The sequence below is a fragment of the Cyprinus carpio genome, chromosome A16, assembly GCF_018340385.1.
Source record: "Cyprinus carpio isolate SPL01 chromosome A16, ASM1834038v1, whole genome shotgun sequence".
In the NCBI taxonomy this organism is placed as follows: Eukaryota; Metazoa; Chordata; class Actinopteri; order Cypriniformes; family Cyprinidae; genus Cyprinus; species Cyprinus carpio.
The window spans coordinates 22,205,089-22,224,596 of NC_056587.1; the positions used below are offsets into that span (position 1 = coordinate 22,205,089).

General features: G+C 34.9%; 1 protein-coding gene across 1 annotated transcript in view; it reads left to right on the forward strand.

The window, feature by feature from the left end:
• Positions 1–1,684: 1,684 nt before the first annotated feature.
• nkd2b (NKD inhibitor of WNT signaling pathway 2b) overlaps positions 1,685–19,508 on the forward strand; it is a 41,882-nt gene continuing 24,058 nt past the window's right edge. The window contains exons 1-3 of the mRNA XM_042773276.1: positions 1,685–1,942; positions 2,958–2,984; positions 3,082–3,167. Coding sequence (XP_042629210.1) covers positions 1,918–1,942; positions 2,958–2,984; positions 3,082–3,167 — 138 coding nt within the window. The 5' untranslated portion in view covers positions 1,685–1,917. The remainder of the gene's footprint in view (positions 1,943–2,957; positions 2,985–3,081; positions 3,168–19,508) is intronic.

A 19,508-nucleotide genomic window follows, 5' to 3' on the forward strand; every position in this document is an offset into this window, starting at 1 on the left:
CTTTTCTGTCCCAGTCACAAAGGGATTATTCAGCTGTTGTTTCTAGTATCATATGTCAGTTTGAAACAAGTTCTAAGGCTGAAATCCTTCAGGTCTGGTGTCATGTGCGTTGCTTCCAATGCATCTGCTGAATGACTAACATACAAAATGTGACGATACCATCAGGAAAGAGAAAGACGCAACCCTGGAGGAACCGGCTTTGGATTTCAGCATCTGTGTAACTCATTAGAGACGTTAAACCACAAGCTGCCACAGGTTGAGAGTTTGTGAAGTCCCAGAGACGAATATGTGGAGCAACATCACAAGCATGCTGAGGAGAGAGAGTAATAACAGAGTTTCAGCTGAGCTGTCATCAAGTGGGTGATTACATGTCATCAGCGGCGCCTGAAGAGTGATGATCTTTACATCCTTAAAACCTTAAAATCCAAATTTGCACTTAAGTTCAAAATAACAACATAATCATTCAATACTTAATTCAGTCTTCCACTAGATGCACACTGAGCTTGTGCTGGTGTTTAAAGAGCTCCAGAAGCTGGAACACTTCATCAAGACTCGATTTTTACTTTTTATGTTGCAAGAGAAAATGTGTGTTGTTTGACCGTGTCTTTCTGGTCCCAGTTCTGTAGTGTAGATGTTGGTCAGATCCTTCTGTCAATGTAAGAAAAGTAAAATCCGCAAATGTTGCATTTTAAATGATACACCAAAGTTAAATACTTAGATTAATAAGTCCATACCAAACACCTACATTGACCCCAAAAAGTGTTTAGACATGCAAGTAATTTTAAATTTAAATGTCCTTGCTTTTTAGGGAAAAAATATGAGTCAAATGCTGTTTTTTTCACTAACTTCCACTTTTCTTCGTTATTTTGCTCGGTGTGTTTGAATCCAGTGATTTTTAGTGGATGTTTGAAGTCCCCCTTGTTCTCCTTAAGTGTCTGTCAAGACATGGTTTTTGCATGTAATGTCTTGCAAAACCCTGGACAAAAAAAGGTTTGAAACCCTGAAAAAAACTCAGAATTGCTAGATATAAACTTGAATTTGCGATTTAAAAAAAAAGAAAAAGAGGTTTTATCTCGCAATTGCGACTTGAATGTTTCTTGAGCAGCAAATCAGCATATTAGAATGATTTCTGAAGATCATGTGACACTGAAGACTGGAGTAATGATGCTGAAAATTCAGCTCCACATCACAGAAATAAATCACAGTTTAAAATATATTCAAATAGAAAGCAGTTATTATAAATAGTAAAAATATTTTAAAATATTACTGCTTTTGCTATATTTTGGATTAAATAAATGCAGGCTTGGTGAGCAGAAGAGAACTCTTTAAAAAAAACTTACTGTTCAAAAACTTTCATACACTTGATATATATTTAACATTTTGTTATAAAATGAGATCCCCTCTATAAAATCTTTTAACTGTAAAATATCAACAAAATGAAACCTGGCTTCATGCAATGTTCAAATTTCAGTTTAGGAAATGTTGCAAATGGATGCATATTTAATTAGATGATTTAGCATGTCAGAAAACGACTGTGATGAATCAACTGAGGAAGTATGACGATATCTGAAAGATTTCTGCTCGGTTCAGCGGGAGTCCTGTGTTGATGTGGCGCGTGTCCAGTAGGGGGCAGCAGTGATGCTGAAGGGGGCCGGACTGAAGAAGCGTTCCTCCAGCTCTTCACTTCGCTTCACATCTTCATCTACAGCGGATCATCCACTCGTGAGGTCCAGCGACAGACGCTTTTCTTTACTCCTTTCTGTATTAAAGCATCACAATCATCGCGAGTCGCGCGCTAAATGCCGCTCGGGTGTTTGCGGGAATTGCGGGATTTGCCTTTTAATTCCTCTGAACTGGATATGAAGTGCAACTGTGAGCGAGAGATGCACGAGCTCTCTTAACCACAGCAGGGATACAATGGGGAAACTTCACTCAAAACATGGTGAGTTACACATCTTCGAGTTACATGAGCGCAAAATATGTGTGCACGCGTATGTTTATAGCTTATCACTGAGTTAAAAGGACTTTTCTGTCTCTTAGAATGATTTTAATCTAGTTCTAAAATATAAAGATAGCTTTTAACTTTTTGGTTTGTTACTTTAATTACGTTTTCCTAACTTTAAAGGTTGAAAGGCAAAAATTGTCATCTATTTTTATTATTATTATATAGAATCGAATTCATTCTTACAGACCACCAGCAGAAGAAAAGTTCTAAGTGAAATTATTTGTAAGATTGTTTACATCATGAAATGCTTCGTTAGTTTATCCTACTAAATCAGTTAGTATTTTTGCGCTTTTCAATTTAAATAATTATTATACCCTATATATATAATATATATATATATATATACTAATATATTATATTCATATTATATATATATTTATAGGATAATTTTATTTTATTTATTTATTGTGAAAGTCCCTTTGTGAGGACCACAAAACCAGTCCTTAGGGTAAAATTTTTTCTAAATTATAAAAATGTATACATCAAATACAATAATCTTTCCATTGATGTATGGTTTATTAGGAGGACCAATAATTATCTGAGATACAACTATTTGAAAATCTGGAATCTGAGGGTGCAAAAAAAAAATCAAAATACTGAGAAATCATCTTTAAAGTGTTTCCAAATGAAGTTCTTAGCAATGCATATTACTAATCAAAAATTAACGTTTTGATATATTTAAAGCAGGAAAATTTACTAAATATCTTCATGGAACATGAGCTTTAATATCCTAATGATTTTTGGCAAAGAAAAATGATGTATAATTTTGACAACATACAATGTATTTTTTGTTATTGCTACAAATATACCCCAGAGACTTAAGACTGCTTTTGTGCTCCAGAATCACATTTATATGTCCTAATCCTATCCATGAACGCTCTTGAAATGCACAAACATAAATGTTACTGTGAATAACACTCAGGTTTTTTTTATCTTTGTCATTGGGATGCAGCTTGCAAACGTCGGGAAAATCCTGAGGGTGAGTTTTGCATTTGACACAGTTTTGAGTCTATTTTTGTTATGCATTAACTATTAATGGCTTGGATGTTCCTAATGCTCTTCAAATCCACTTTCAGGGGATAGTTTTGTTGTGAACGGCTTTATTTCAAGAAGAGGAGCTGAAGAGGGCGAGAGATACGACACAAATCTGAAAGATTATAAGGTAAGAAATGCCTGTTTTTGTGCATTTGCATCTGAGTCTGTCTGGTTAGCCATCATAAGGTGAGTTAAGGCTGTTCTATGCTCAGTTAATGAAGTATGTCAGGCTGAAGAATGCCTGCTCAGCCCCTAGTATCAAAGTATAGCTGTTTATGCCACCTCCAAGCAGAATTAAACAGTGTGTAAAGATGCCTAAATGCCTCTTCAGAAGTGCTTCTGTGCCAGTTTGCAGTAGATTCAGCAATACATCGTCATCCTAACTGTTCTACACACAAAAAACACTTCTCTTGGAAAACCCAACTGATTTCAATCCATTTTTCCAAAGATTGTAGCATATGCATTAGGGCTGGGTTGAAAATATAGATTTGAATCGATTCTTATTTAAGCGAATTTTAAATTCCAAGAATCAATCTATGCTGTTTTCAGTCGATGTGTGGACGAAACATAATGAAACATTATTTGTAGCGCCTCTCCCTGCAGGAAATTCCAAAAATATCTGTTACTTTTGAAATGAAACAAAGTCTCAGCTTTCAAATTCTGTCTATTTTGTCATGAACCGATCACGTCTTCCTATTTACTACTAGTTATAACACCAAATAAACATGAATGAACATTAAGAAAGTGTTGAAAGAAACTTACTGAAACGATCCTGTCTCATGTAATCACTCAAACGGTGTTTCAATCGTGGAAAGATGTCAATAAAAAAGCATTTGATCAGTCACACTTACCTCAGGAAAGCCGTTAAGTGATCAGAAATTCGATAGTTAGCAAAAAAAATAAAAAATTTAAAAAATCACTCTAGAAAAGGGTATTTTGCTAAATATGTGCACTATATTACATATTCATTATATTTTTTACTTAACCTGTTCTTAAATATCTAATGCATGACTAAAAAAATGAAAACAAGTTATCACATCCACAGTTTAAATGTTTATATTTCTGGAGTAGAAACATAATTATATCATTAAAAAGTTATTTTAAATATATTATAAATTATAATAATTTTATTCTAAAAATGGCCTTATGTGCAATTTTTATTGAATTTTTTTATGTATGTTCACAGATATAATAAATATATATATATAAATATTATAAAATAAATATATTATAAATTTTGTTTTCCTTATAAAAACACATTTTTTAATGTGTGTTTACAACATTATCACTTTAATTTAATAATGTACTGACTGACAGGGTTTATTGATTAGTTTCAAGTATTAATATCTATATGAATCGAGATCGAGATCGAAATTTAATCGAACAGCAAGCTTGTGAATCAACCTCAGACTGAATCATGAAATCTGTCTCAATACCCAGCCCTGAGACTTTCTTATAAGCATTAATATACACAGCAGCAACTAATACTAAGAAAAACTGTTGTTTTAGCACTGTTTTTATCATTTGTGGTACATTATTGGATTGCTTTCTTCTCAAAGGGTGCATTTGATGCTGCCTTACCATTTGGCCAATAAATGGTATCTTAGAGGCTAGATTTGCTATGCTTTCATAAAAGTAACCCATGAAATCCCAGAAGCGTCTCAGAATGGACTATTCAGCTGTAAGAGAGACGCTGCTGCAGCTTTTTCCCTGTATCTTGGTCAAATCGCTGAAGAATCCAGACGGGAGCTGCACCACAGAAGGAACAACTTGCGGTGAGCCGTGTGTCGTCCCGCTGCCAAAGACCACATTCCCACTAGTGAGAAATCATCATTACAGCGGCTGAAACAAACAGACAGGAGTGTGCGTTCTCAGGGCCGTGCAGTGACACGTCCAGCGCTGCTGCTGCTGTTGTTTTTGTCGTGTTTGGCAGCGGGAGAGCACCGCTGTGGTTGTTCCTTGGCGGGATTGATGGGTTTTGACGTGCCGTTCTTACAGCTGAGAGTCGCGGTTAGTCCTGGACAGTCGTGCATTACATCTGTGTGAACAGCGTTCGGATTATACAGTGACCTACAGGAGTGTGAGATGACCAGATTTTATTTTTTTTAATATCTATGTAGTTGATTTTTTACCCTTTCTCCTCCACCTGAGCAGTTTTGTCTTATTCTTTGACCACACAGTACTACTATTTTCTGGCATTTTTTTTTATAACATAAGACAGGTTGACATCTTTAAGCTTAGTGATTCATAGCAAGAGTGACACACCTCATGGCATACGTATGTCAGTGACACTGTTCTGTTCATACTACACAAAACTTCAATGATTTCAATGCACTTTTTACTGCACTTGTTATTAGTGTCTTTTGTTTACACTTCAGTCATTTAAATGCTGTTAGAGCTTGTTTGAATCATTTCTGTGGATGGGTTCAAAATGTCCATTTCAAAAAATCAGTTCTAAAGTCAGTCTCAAAAAAATCTCTGAATTGATTTATTGAGAATTTCACAGGAATGAATCAAACCAACTCTAACAAGTTTGTTCGAATCATTCGTGTGGATGGATTCAAACGGTCCATTTTAAAGTCATTTACTTAGACAGAAATTCACAGGAATTAATCAAATTGACTCACCTTAACAAGTTTGTTTGATTCATTTCTGTGGATGGGTTCAATATGTTAATTTCAAAGAATCAATTCAAAAGTCAATCTCAAAAAAATCTCTGAATTGATTCATTGGAATGGTCAGATATTCACAGGAATGAATCAAAACAACTCTAACGATTTGTTCAAAGTGTCCATTTCAAAGAATTCAAGATTCAGTTTCAAAAATCTCTGTTTTGATTCATTAAAATGGACAGACGTTCACAAGAATTATTCGAACCAACTCAAAACATCCACAGAAATGATTCAAACAGACTTGTTAAGGAATCAATTCTAAAGTCAATCTAAAAAAAAAAAAAAAAAAATCTCTGTGTTGATTCATTGACAAATTCACCGGAATCAATCAAAACAAGTTTGTTTGAATCATTTGTGTAGATGGGTTCAAACTGTCCATTTCAAAGAATCAGTTCATTGATTTAGTCAGAAATTCACAGAAATTAATCAAATTGACTCACCTTAACAAGTGTGTTTGAATCATTTGTGTGGATGGAATAAAAATGTCAAATTTAAAAGAATCAATCCAAAAGTCAATAAATCGCAGTTGAATCATTGAAGTTGATAAAATTACACAGGAATGAATCAAACAGACTCTAAAATGTTTGTTTGAATTATTTCAGTGGATGGGTTCAAACTGTCCATTTCAAAGAATCAATTGAAAATTCAATCACAGAAATCTCAGAATTGATTCATTGAAACGAACAGAAATCCAGAAGAACGAATCATACAGACTCTTTAACAAGTTTGTTTAAATCATTTCTGTGGGTGGACTCAAGCTGTCCATTTTAAAGATTCAATTTAAAATTCACAGGAATGAAACAAACCAACTCTAACTCAAAGTTAGTTTGAATCATTTCACTAGATGGGTTCAAAAATATCCATTTCAAAGAACCAATTCAAGATTCACTCTCAAAAAATCGCTGAATTGATTCTTTGAAATGGACAGAAGGCGATGAAACTCTAACTCTGTTTGATTCATTTCTGCGGATGGTTTCAAACTGTCCATTTCAAAGAATCGGTTCAGTAAGTCGACCTCAAAAGAACTGATTCATTGAAATGGACAGAAGGCGATGTGTCTCGTTATGTCAGATTCTCACCTGTGCGTGGTTTTGCGTCATTTCAATTAGTCTCTGAAGGATGCTGACGGACGTCATAGTAAAGAGACTCTAACTGATGATTAACCTGCTCTATTAGAAGCCCTATAAAAGTCCTTCCCCTCATGAATGGGAAAGTTATTTGGGAAAATCTGACAGTGGCCTCGAGGGGAAACCACCGCCGTCATGTGTCATTAATGGGCAGGTCCAGGGTTTGATTTCATCAGAGTTTTGGCTCCGGTTTGTGTTTTGTCAGTCGTCAAGTACCTGAAAGACTCTTTGAAACTGTGAGCAGGAGCGTGGGAGACTTTTGATTTGCGATAAGATGCGTTTAGGTTGTTTATTTAGGGTGGATGAAGTGAAAGAGCCACTTTCAAACCGGAGCTTTTGATTCGAGTCCATTTCAGGTCAGAGTTTAGTTGATGTGAAACTCAAGTTTGGACCGAACAATCAAACCGTGAGTCACTAGACTGAACTAGTGAACTAGTTTGATTTATATCTCCTAATTGGTTCAAATGGTTCATTTAAGTGAATCAATTCATAATTCAATATCAGAAGTCTTCAAATTGATTCTTTGAATTGGACAGAAATTCACAGGAATGAATCAAATCCATTCTTTTGGACCATGAGTCACTTGATTGAACTAGTTTTGTTTCAGTTTAGATCCCAACAAACATTTTCTTGTGCTGCCATCTCTCTTTTGGAATTTAGCTGCAAATTAATTTGCAGTTTCTCATATTGTGTATATTTATGTCTAAGCAAACAAAACTAATGCATGTGTTTATGTGAACTAGGCTTATGAATCACGCTGCTGTCTAATCTGCTCTTTGTGATTTTTGAAAACATTGTAATCACAGTTTTTCATTCTGCTTCATTCTTCATTCTGTTTCCAGTGATCAGCAGCTGTGTACTAGTTCACATTTTGTCATCATTTACTAACTCTCATATTGTTCCAACCCCATTTAATTAATATTTTTTTTGTTTGTCGTGAAGCGTAAAGCAGATCCTAAGCAGATTATCAAAACTTTTGTTTTCCACTTACCTAAAGTGGATGGTGAATTTAACCGTCAAGTTCCTATAAAGTACAAAAGAAGTGTCATATACTCTATTTTCCGGAAAATAAGTCGCATTGGGTCAAAACTGCAGTGTTGAGAGAAAAAAAAAAACAAACATTGGTGCATAATTTATTATTACATTCAGAAAGAATGTTAAATATGGGTAATTAACATGTATTTTAGTTCCATCTTTCCACAACAAATCATTTAAATTAAATGCTTTTGAGAACAAAACAGGAATGAAAAATATAAGTTTAAAATAGACACAATTCATGTATTCATTCATGCATTCATATGCATTCAACAAACAATATTTATTTTTTTAATTGTTTTGCCTGCATGACATTAATTGCATTATATAAGTCACTTTGAAAAATAAGTCAGCACATTTCAGATGATTTTGTATTCAGGAAAATACAGTAATCATGTACAGTAAGACTAAATGATGGCAAAATCTTAATCTTTGTCATTTTTCACTTTAGTTTTCATTAAGATGAGTCCACCAGGCTCTTGAAGTTTAGGCCGGGGGTAAATATTTGTTGTGCCAATCTATTCTACAGTATTTGAAGCCCCATCATGATTCGAATATGAGAATGAGTGTATTTCTATCTCTGTTTCTCTTCGTAATAGTGAGGAATCATGCCATGCTGGTTTATAATGCAGTTGAGCTGGTGTAAATTATTTTCCAGACCTTATATAAAAAATTTCTCTTTGGTACTCCATACATTTCTTGTTACCATAATGTCCTCTGATTAAAGCCGTTCAGTTGCATCAATGTAAGTAGAATTGAATGAGGTGATTTTGTCGCCCACCTCTAGGGATGCTTTGACATTTGTCGAGCCGCTCGTAGTGTTGTATTGTCATTATAAGTGCGGTTTGACTTTGTGCCCCAGAGCAGCTGTGATTCTGTCCTCTAAATGAACTGAAAGCAGACACCTCCACACAGACTGATGCTCGTGCTCACGGCAGACAGAGAAGATATATCATCTGACACTCAGTGTTTAGGAATCTCTGTAAGGATGACGTATTTCTGGATTACATCAAGTGAAGTATATGAGTGCTTTTTCTACCTCACCTCGCTTTTTACAATACAGTACCGTTTCAAAGCAGCTTCACATGTAATAAACAGGAAAATAACAGAATCACTGATGCAAACTTCAACTGTTGTTTTCTATGCGCAGAACATTCCATGTTGGTCACATTTTTGTCATTTTATAGGAATTTTCGGATTTTAATACATTTGAAGCTCCATTAAGAACAATTATGGCATAAAATCCATTACCACTAAATAGTAGGCATGTAACGGTTCACTCAAGTCATGATTCGATTCGACTTGCAAAATGAGATTTAAGACAAATTATAAATTAAATGTGTCCTTTTATTATTGCTTGGACAAAATGCTGCACGTTTCTTTGTGAAATTAAATTAACACTAAAATAATATACTAATATAGCACTTGCATATTATTGCTCTTTTGTTGGTTTTGATTGCTTCATTTGTCCTCATTTGTAAGTCGCTTTGGATAAAAGCGTCTGCTAAATAACAAAATTTAAATATAATTTAAATGTAAATAACATAGAAATTTTAAAACAAGCCCCAAATCAAATAAATAAGTAACACAAATAAAAGAAATCTCTTCATATAAACAAAATAAGGCTTTGTCTGTGCTCTTTCCATTTGAAATTAGAGGCAACCACTGCATTTTAATCATGATACAAACAAAGATGCTGCATACATTCAACACGAGCAGTTTTTAATCTAAATTAGATTGTATCATTTTGAAATTTGAAGCAAAAACAGCTGAACGAGACGCAGATTCACTCTTTGCCAGCAGGTGGAGCTTAAAGTGTTTCCTTGGTTACCTCTGTAAACAAAGCAGCGCTGCACTTATGAACTTTAATATGCATTATACAGAGACAAGATGAAAAGAAAAAATACCATCTAAACTTTTCTAAAGACAGGAAGTTCTCCTCAGACATGCATTCATATAAACTCCTACCCCTAAATGAATCGCGATTTGTTTAGCATCTCAGCCGATTTGAATCGTCACACATCTGAATATAATTCCAACCCTCACTAAATAAATTTCTACATCCCTACCAAATAGTTTCAGCTTATCTCAGTTTTTAAAGCATATGTCACAGTAAAGCACGGCAAAAGAATTTAAAGCTCATTTTTTTGTTGCAGGCCTTTAAATTATCCATTTTATGATTTGATTTGTATAGTTTTCTAAATTATTGAGCCTGCTTTTTTAAGCAGATAACCTGTATAATTCCCACAAATGGTGTTTTCTCCATGCAAACAGTCTCTTTCTTTATCATTTTACTCCCCTTCGGGCCATCCAAGATTTAGATGAGTTTGTTTCTTCATCAGGTTTGGAGAAATGTAGCATTGCATCAGTGTCTCAGCAATGGATGCTCTGCAGTGAATGGGTGCCGTCAGAATGAGAGTCCAAACAGCTGATAAAAATATCACAATAATCCACAGCACTCCAGTCCATCAGTTAACATCTGGAGAAGACAAATCCAGCATTAAAACCTTTTTAACTAAAATATGAGTCCATAATCCATAATAACACTTCCTCCAGTGAAAAAGTGCATCTCCTTTTGTCTCTTGCATCAAAATCCTGCCACATATTTGTTTAGAGCTGTTTTGGCTTGTAAACTGTGCAGATTTCTCTCCTGATTCAGATTCATGGCTGCGCTTTTAATCTGCATAAGGCGATTTTCATGTTCATGGCAGCTGTAGTTCATGAAAGATGATTCAGTGATGGGGAATTGAAGACATTTTTCCAGATGCACAGCGACCCTTGATTTACATTTGAATTTGTCACTAAAATAAACAACATTATCAGCAGCACAATCATGATTTCATGTTCATTGCATACATATTCAAAGAATTTTGTTAAAACGCAACTACAGAAAGAGTCAACTTTCAATGCTGTTGAAACCACTTAATTCGCACTAAACCCAGAACATTCCTTGAAATTAATGGAAAAGAGGGACTGTGTCCAATAATTGTTTCTGGCTGCCTTTTAAAGTCAGCTTTAGGATTTGGGAGGCAGGTAAAATCCTGATGGCCACAGATTAGAAAAGGGCCAGATCCGGCGTTGGTCGCCCCCCCCTCGCTCCTCCAGCCCATTGTCAGGGAAGCGGAGGTAATGGGATTCTTTAGCTGCCTGGCTGTGACTTCAAAGCGTGGAGCTGGGAGTTATTAAAGCTCTCTGATAGCACTGGAGCCATGGGTTGTTGTGCCGCGGATCTGGGGGAAGGGCGAACGGACGGACAGAGACAGACGGGTGAGTATCCCGAGGGTTTTCCTGGTGTGGAGCTCTGAGTATTAACTCTGAAAGCCATTTGTGTTCAGTGAGCAATAATGAGCTCATTAGCTGCTGTCAGATGTTTTCTTAAAGGAATAATATGACGTTGCTAAAAAGAACATTGTGTTGTGTATTTGGTGTAATGCAATATCTTTATGTGGTTTAAGGTTCAAAAAACACATTATTTTCTATATACTGCACATTATTGATTCTTCTCTATGCCCCGCCCTCTGAAACGCGTCGATTTTTACAAAGCTCATTGGTCTGAAAAGCGCGGTGTTTGCTGATTGGCCAGCTATCCAGAGCATTGTGATTGGCTGAATACCTCAAGCGTGTGAGAGAAATGACACCCCCCTAAAAAAACTTTAATCCTCCGCCCCAAAAAAAAAAAACAAAAAAAACCAATAAAAAACAAGCAATTTTTGCGCATCAAGTGGGGACATAATTACTGATTATAATGACTTATACTGCGTTTTTACATGTTGTGTATCGCGCTGCGTAAACATAAAACCGTGTGTGCATTTGTGATCGGAGAAACTACAAACAACAAGCTCTACTCTACATTGCTCAAAACTCACGTTTGAATCATCAATGGCAAATTCTTTAAATATAAAAAACGTACTTACAGGCTGAGAGTCAGAAGCACCAGACTGTCCTTGCAAAGTTGGAATTGCCCCACTTTAAAGAAACAGCATTGTAGGCTACTCTCAGAGGAAACAGTCCTTCTCCTCCGCAAAATAGTGACGTTAGAATGAGCCGTTGTAGGGGGGTGTGGTTGACTCTTAACTTTTATAAAGAATTTGGATTTGAGACTTTAGGCTTTGCAACTTTACAGATCTTCTTTATGCACCAAGAGCTTGTAACACTCCAAAGAGAAAGGAAAAATTGAAATCGCATAACTATAATAGCATATCAGTGATACTAAAATAACATGTTTATGCAGCTTTTTTCCTGTACATCACATGTATTAAGCTGCAAAAATGACAAAATGAGGAAATTTATTTTATTTTAGAGCTTTTTGTCAAAATATAGGTCTGTTTCTCACATAAAGATATCATATAACTTCAGAAGACTTGCTCAGTGCATTTGAATCATCTACTTTTGTGCTACTTTTTGTCCTTTTTAGAGTCACTATAATGACAGTTCATTAAAAACTCTTCTTTTATGTTGCATATGGGTTTGGAACGACATGATAGATTTTCATTTTTCTTGAGCTCTTCCTGAAAGTTTTGCACTTCTGATTAAAGCATGTTGAGTGAAAGGAGCGAAAAAGCTGGAGCCGCGAATGTGGTAATTACGGACTTGGACACAGAGGTGATTGTTGGCTGATCAAAGACGTTCCCTGGCTTTGTTTTTGTTCCTGGAGGAGACGGTGATAGGGAAAGAATGAGCTGGCTGGTTTTGAGAGAGGCGAGTTTGACGGATCATTGCAGGTGTTCAGCTCTTACCTGTATAAACACCTGGCACGAGGCTAGAGAGATCTCCAGAGGTGAGCTCAAAATGAGCAGCCAAAATAGCAGCAGCGGCTCAGAATGTTGTTGGAAAGCCAGACAAGAGCCCTCTCTGTGAAAAATCAGCACGGTAAGCGCTGAGGTGGAGACTTTCCTGTTCTTAAAGAGCCGGCCTGTGAGGCCTCAGTGTGCTTCAACACTGGAAACATCAACAGTCTGCTGCACACTGACCAAATAATGACACACGCGCTCAGTTCAACCTTTCAGCGCACCTTTCGTCTTAAACGTTCCCAGGCGTGAAGCCGCTGATGCCAGCGAAGTAGGAACAATCTGATATAAATGGTGCGGGGAAACATTACAGAGACAGAATGAGTGTGGATTTGAATCAAATTGGCTACAAAACAGGAATGTGAACTGGAATTTGAATTGGTATTAATTAAGTAATTAAGTAAATTCCACTTTCTGCCAAAGAATTCAACTGAAGAATTTCAGTTGTACAAAATCAGCATCAAAATCAGTTTATAATTCATAATTAAAGATACAGTTTTATATAAATGAAATTATGTACAGTAAATCATAATATAAACTTTAAATGAGATATATAAATTAGGAGATTTCATTATATATATATATATATATATATATATATATATATATATATATATATATATATATATACACATACACATAAAATGTGAATAGTTAATGTTAACAATTATATAAAATATATAATTATATATTTACCTGTTTATGTTACTGTATGATATATGTAAATCATGTTACATTAGATATATATATATATATATATATATATATATATATATATATATAAAATGAAATAATTCAATGAATTTATAATAATTAAAAATTAATTTGTATATAAATGAAATTATGTACAGTAAATAGCAATATACATTATAAATTAAATATAAAAGTTATGAAATTTCATTATGAATATAACAATTATGTATTTGACTTGTGCAATTTTATATAATGAAGATAAGAAACTGTATAAATAATGAAATTATAATTAATTTATAAAAATAATTTATAATTAAAAATAAATTATATATCAATGAAGTTATGTACAATAAATCATAATATTAATGATAAATAAATTATAAAATGTCATAATTTATATATATTTTTTCTATATGTATAATTATATAAATGTAAATCTTTTAATATAAATATAATTATATATATATATATATATATATATATATATATATAGATATATATATATATATATATACATTTTATAAATGTATAAATATATCCATTTGTATAAATATACTGTATATGTAAATAATTTTTACAATTGATTATTTACATTATGTTTCTCATATATCTCATATTTTATGTGTATGAACATGCATTTGGTTGATGCAAATTTGGCGGTTTAATTTAGACCAAACCGAAGTTTGCAAAGTGGCTGAAATATTTTACAGCAACTGTTTGGATCTCTACTAGATCTTGAAGTTGTTTGGTTTGTGCTTATTTTTAAACACGGCCAAGCTAATCTCTTAAAATATAATGATTATTTCCCAAAATGTGGTGGGAATAAACCTCAGAATGATCCCTCAGATACTCCAGTGGCAAAACCTGTAAATATGAGGATGTTTCTTGATAGCCAGTCAAAGTGGGCTCGTTCTGTAATCTCATGTTTACTCTCTGAAATCAGATTTCTCACCTCAGCAGAGCTGTGTATTTTCTTGTTTGAGTTGGGCTCGTTCGGTCTCTGGCATCTCCTCCTCACATGTTCGCTTTGAGTCAGCGGTATTTGCTTTGGCAGCGTGTTGTGGATATCTGGCCTGTTTAAGAACGTCACTTTCAATGACATCTTTCCCCCTCTGCTTTTCTCATGTTCTCCGACTTCTGGAGAAACACCATTGTCTTGATGGAGCTGAACTGTGCTATTGGCCCGATGTTGCGCCTTCGTTTAATAGCTGACATTCTCCTGGTCGGAACTGCTGTGGTGGTTTCGAGGAAAACTAAGACGTGCTCGAATGGTATTCAGGGTTTTGAGGCGACTTGGGTTTTTCTTTTTACGTTGGCGGGCCGTGAGCCTTCATCTCTGAATGAGAAGCATGTGGCAGCCGTCCAGAACAGCAGGGTCTTTCAGCGTGGCCCCTGCAGACATCTGTTCCTGGTTTGTACAGCAGAAATCCTCGAGCTCGCCGTGGGGCGACCAGGGGCCGATAAGGGCCTGTTTTTCTGAAGGCTTTGAGGTGGTGGGGCGCGATGAAGGCTGTTGTTTTGGGGGAACAGGGAGTGGTCAGTAGATGTGGCAGTGACAGGCTGGTTTTGTTTTCTTTTTCTTTGCTCCAGATTGATAATCTTTAACAAACGCGTAGCAACACCCTATCAGCGCGCTGGTGAGTTTTTACGAGCCCAAAGTGTTAACTTACAGACTGCATTCAGTCTCAGGTGTGCTGTCTATTTTTTTATGGAAGCTTTTTACCTCACAATTCTGACTTTTTTCTCACAGTTCTAAGTTCATATCTCACAATTGTAAGAAAAAATGGCAGAATTGCGAGATTAACTCAGTATTGCAAGATATAAAGTCAGAATTGCGAGATATAAAGTCAGAATTGCAAAATAAACTCAGAATTGCAAGGTGAAGTCAGAATTGTGCGATATAAAGATAAAAAAAATCAGATATAAAATAAAAAAAAATCAGAATTATGAGTAATAAAGTCAGAATTGCGAGATATAAAGTCAGAATTGCAAAATAAACTCAGAATTGCAAGATGAAGTCAGAATTTTGAGATATAAAGTCAGAATTATGAGATATAAAGGTCAGATATATGGTGAGAATATCAGAATTCAAGATGAATTAGATGAGTAATAAGTATCCAAGATATATGAATTGCGATGAGATATAAAGTCAGAATTGCAAAATAAACTCAGAATTGCAAGATGAAGTCAAAATAATAAGAATTAAGACAAAAATAATAAGAATTAAGACAAAAATAAGACAGATATAATCAGAATTATTAAAAATAAAGAGATATAAAGTCAGAATTATGAGATATAAAGTCAGAATTATGAGATATAAAGTCGTCATAATTATGATAAATAAAATGAGATATAAAGTCAGAATTATGAGATATAAAGTCAGAATTAGGAGATATAAAGTCATAATTATGAGATATAAAGTCAGAATTGTGAGATATAAAGTCAGAATTGTGAGATATAAAGTCAGAATTATGAGATATAGTCAGAATTGCGAAATAAACTCAGAATTATGAGATACAGTCAGAATTGTGAAATAAACTTAGAATTATGAGATATAAAGTCAGAATTATTAGATATAGTCAGAATTGTGAAATAAACTCAGAATTGTGAAATATAAAGTCAGAATTATGAGATATAGTTAGAATTGTAGGGCTGTGAATCTTTGGGTAGACAGTGAATCGATTCGATTCACGATTCATAGGTTTTCAATTCGATTCAAGAACGATTTTTGCATATTCAGAACGATTCAATTTGATTTGATTCACATTTAATTTGATTAGATTTGATTAATGAGTAAATTCTGAATTCTTTAAGTGCATTCACAGGATTTTTTAGAGAACCATCGGGTTACAATTCGATCAGAGAGAGAGAGAGAGAGAGGAATAGAGGAGAGAGAGAGAGAGAGAGAGAGATAGAGAGAGTGAGAGAGAGGTTAGAGAGAGAGAGAGAGAGAGAGAGAGAGGAGAGAGAGAGGAGAGAGAGAGAGAGAGAGAGAGAGAGAGAGAGAGAGAGAGAACAGTTTTGTCCATTGTCAGAATTGTGAGATGTAAAGTCAGAATTATGAGATATAAAGTCAGAATTGCGAGATGAACTCAGAATTATGAGTTTATATCTTGCAATTTTGACTTGATAAATAAAGGCCTTTTAGTTAATTTGAGCCAGAAATCACATTAGAAAACAGATTATTTGGATGAGTGTAAACATAGATATTGATGCAGTATGATCAACAGTGATGATACCATCATAGTAATATTTATTTGCATAATATTTGCTTACTAAATTGTGATCAGTCATCTTTCTTACCTCTTTGCATATTGAATTTGTGTAGTTGCTAAAATGTTGCCAAATTAGGTCAAGTCACTAGGCAAATAGACATTAGAAAGAAGCCAAATAGTGACTCAGCATGCAAATAATATAATCGAATCATCATAGTTCTTCAAATTCTGTCAAAGCATGTTATTTATTTGTGTTTGAGCATCAGAACTTCTACACTGCATATGAACGAGATCTTTTCTTTCTTTCCCCTCCTCCCCACTTCCTCCTCTCACTTTTCATGGCCCGTGTTTCATGGAAAAAGACATTTGAACACTGCAGGCGGATTGCATGTTTATTTATTCTAAGATATTTATGCTGGGAAAGGCGCTTTGAAGGTGTTTGCTTATGTTCCTCCGGTTCCTTGTCTAAGGTAACTCGACTGCCTCATCCCATCCATATGACACCAAGCTGAGGGTTCACGGCTTCAAAGACACTGAGGTGCCATCAAGAGATGACTGTTTGATCTCCTCCAGATGCCACCAATGTTGCCTTTTCCTCATTCCAGGCTTTTGACATGCAATTATTCATAATTAGGCAGTTAAGCGTTTTCACGCAGTGTTTAAAGTCAACATAAAGTCAGAATTGAGTCTATGTACTTTCACATTCTTGGTCTTATTGCGAACTGTTAATCAGTGCACATTTTACTAATCTTTCAACAGAATGTCACGAATGCTATGTTTTTGAAAATGTTTTATTTGGAAATTCATGAGAAGAAAGGGCTGTGTTTGGCATTTTATGTTGACTTTAAAGGAATAGTTCACCCAAAAATGATCATTTGCTAAAAATGTATTCAATCCAAGATGTAGATGAGTTTGTTTCTTCGTCAGATTTGGAGAAATGTAGCATTGCATCACTTGCTCTGCAGTGAATGGGTGCCGCCAGAATGAGAGTCCAAAAACAACACAATAATCCACAGCACTCCAGTCCATCAGTTAACATCTGGAGAAGACAAAAGCTGAAACAAATCCATCATTAAGATGTTTTTAACTAAAATATGAGTCAATAATCCATAACAAACTTCCTCCAGTGAAAAAGTCCATCTCCTGTTCTCCTCTCACATCAAAATCCAGCCACATATTTATTTTGTTCTGTTTTGGCTTGTAAATGGTGCTTGATCTGTGCAGATTTCTCTCCTGATTCAGACCAGACCACTTTTTCACTGGAGGAAGCGTTATTATGGATTATGGACTTTTATTTTAGTTAAAAAGGTCTTAATGCTGGATTTGTTTCAGCTTTTGTCTTCTCCAGATGTTAACTGATGGACTGGAGTGCTGTGGATTATTTGTGGATTATTGTGATGTTTTTATCAGACTCTCATTCTGACGGCAACCCATTCACTGCAGATAGAAAATTATAGTTTTTTTGAGATGACGATTCTTTTAAGGCCATTGGTGTCAGTTAATCTCACAAACACATCTGGAGAACACATCTACTGTTACTTTAAGCATTAAACAAAAGCTGCATGTCATGTCACTATGATGCATTGTACAAACAGAATGTGATTTTGTGAAATTATTTTCTGTTGTGATCTATACTGATAGAGCTTATAGAAAACATTTCTACAAGTTCATGTTTTGAAAATCTCAGATCTGTTCACCAATGCCATACATGTGCCCCCGTCGGGCCGGTGTCAGCGCGGTGAGGTCGGTCTGCGCCGAATGAGTGAATGGAAATGGAGCGCTTGTGGTGGATGTTATGGCAGCCGTTTACTTTGCGTCGCTTACAGGAGAAGGAAAGAAAATACCCGAGGCTGGAGTCCGCAGCGCCTGTGCGGTGACTTTTTCCCCCTCTGCCGCGTCTGCTGGATGGCAGTCATTGTTTGATCTCGTGCAGCTCTAGGCCAAGGCAAACAGCAGGAGACTCCGAGGTTATTGCGTTTTCGTGTGTAAGGTATGTTTCCATATAAACCGCTGTAGAAAACTTCTCCAAATGGACATTTTGCAAGCCTTAGCGCAGTCAGGGGAATATTTGATTTATTTATTTAGTACTGTGGTTAGTATTAATTGAATACCTGTGTTTTAATCAGTAGTTTCATGATGAGGCATTTGGAAAAACTTTGTAATCAAAGTTAAAATGTTTTTTGATAGGAAAACAGCTTCACTAGCCTTCACTAGTTTACATACTAACCAAATATCGCAGTATGAGTCATTTTATATCTTAATATAGGTATTTTACGGGATGTTCATAGAAACAATGGATTGCGTATGAATTAAGCAATAGTTTTTTTTGCATAATGCAACGAATGAAAATAAAATAAAAGTAAATTTCTTCCATCCATTTTCTCTTTTTATTTGGAACTTGATGAACCCCCCCCCCTTCCCCCCTCTTTGATGGTACATGACTTATTGATATTTACATTTATGATGAAGTCTGGCATCAGTGCCCCCAAAAATAGCTTCACATGATGAACACTTGAGTTCAAAACAATCAATCAAACTATATATTATAAAGCAGTAACATCAGTCCCTCACCAACCCCAACTCTAATGAAATTGAAATAATAATGTGTTTTGTGGCTTTTACACAGCAGTTTTTTTTTCCGCTGTTTTTTTTTTCAATGCAGCCTTTAATGTTTCTCTCAGATTGATGTTTTCTTTTTGTTGTTTTCCTTGCTTTAGCTGATTGCTATTTCGATTTCCGAAATTTTGTACACTGTTAAATTTGATATTCCGAAAATATACATAATAGGCCATATTTAATACTTGTTCATTTAATTTCTGCGCTCAGTAATAGTAAATACATACGTCCACTTATTTAAATATATGAATTAAATATATATAATTAATTAATAAAATTGTTATAAATAATGTATTTATTAAAAATATTTTACATAAACATAG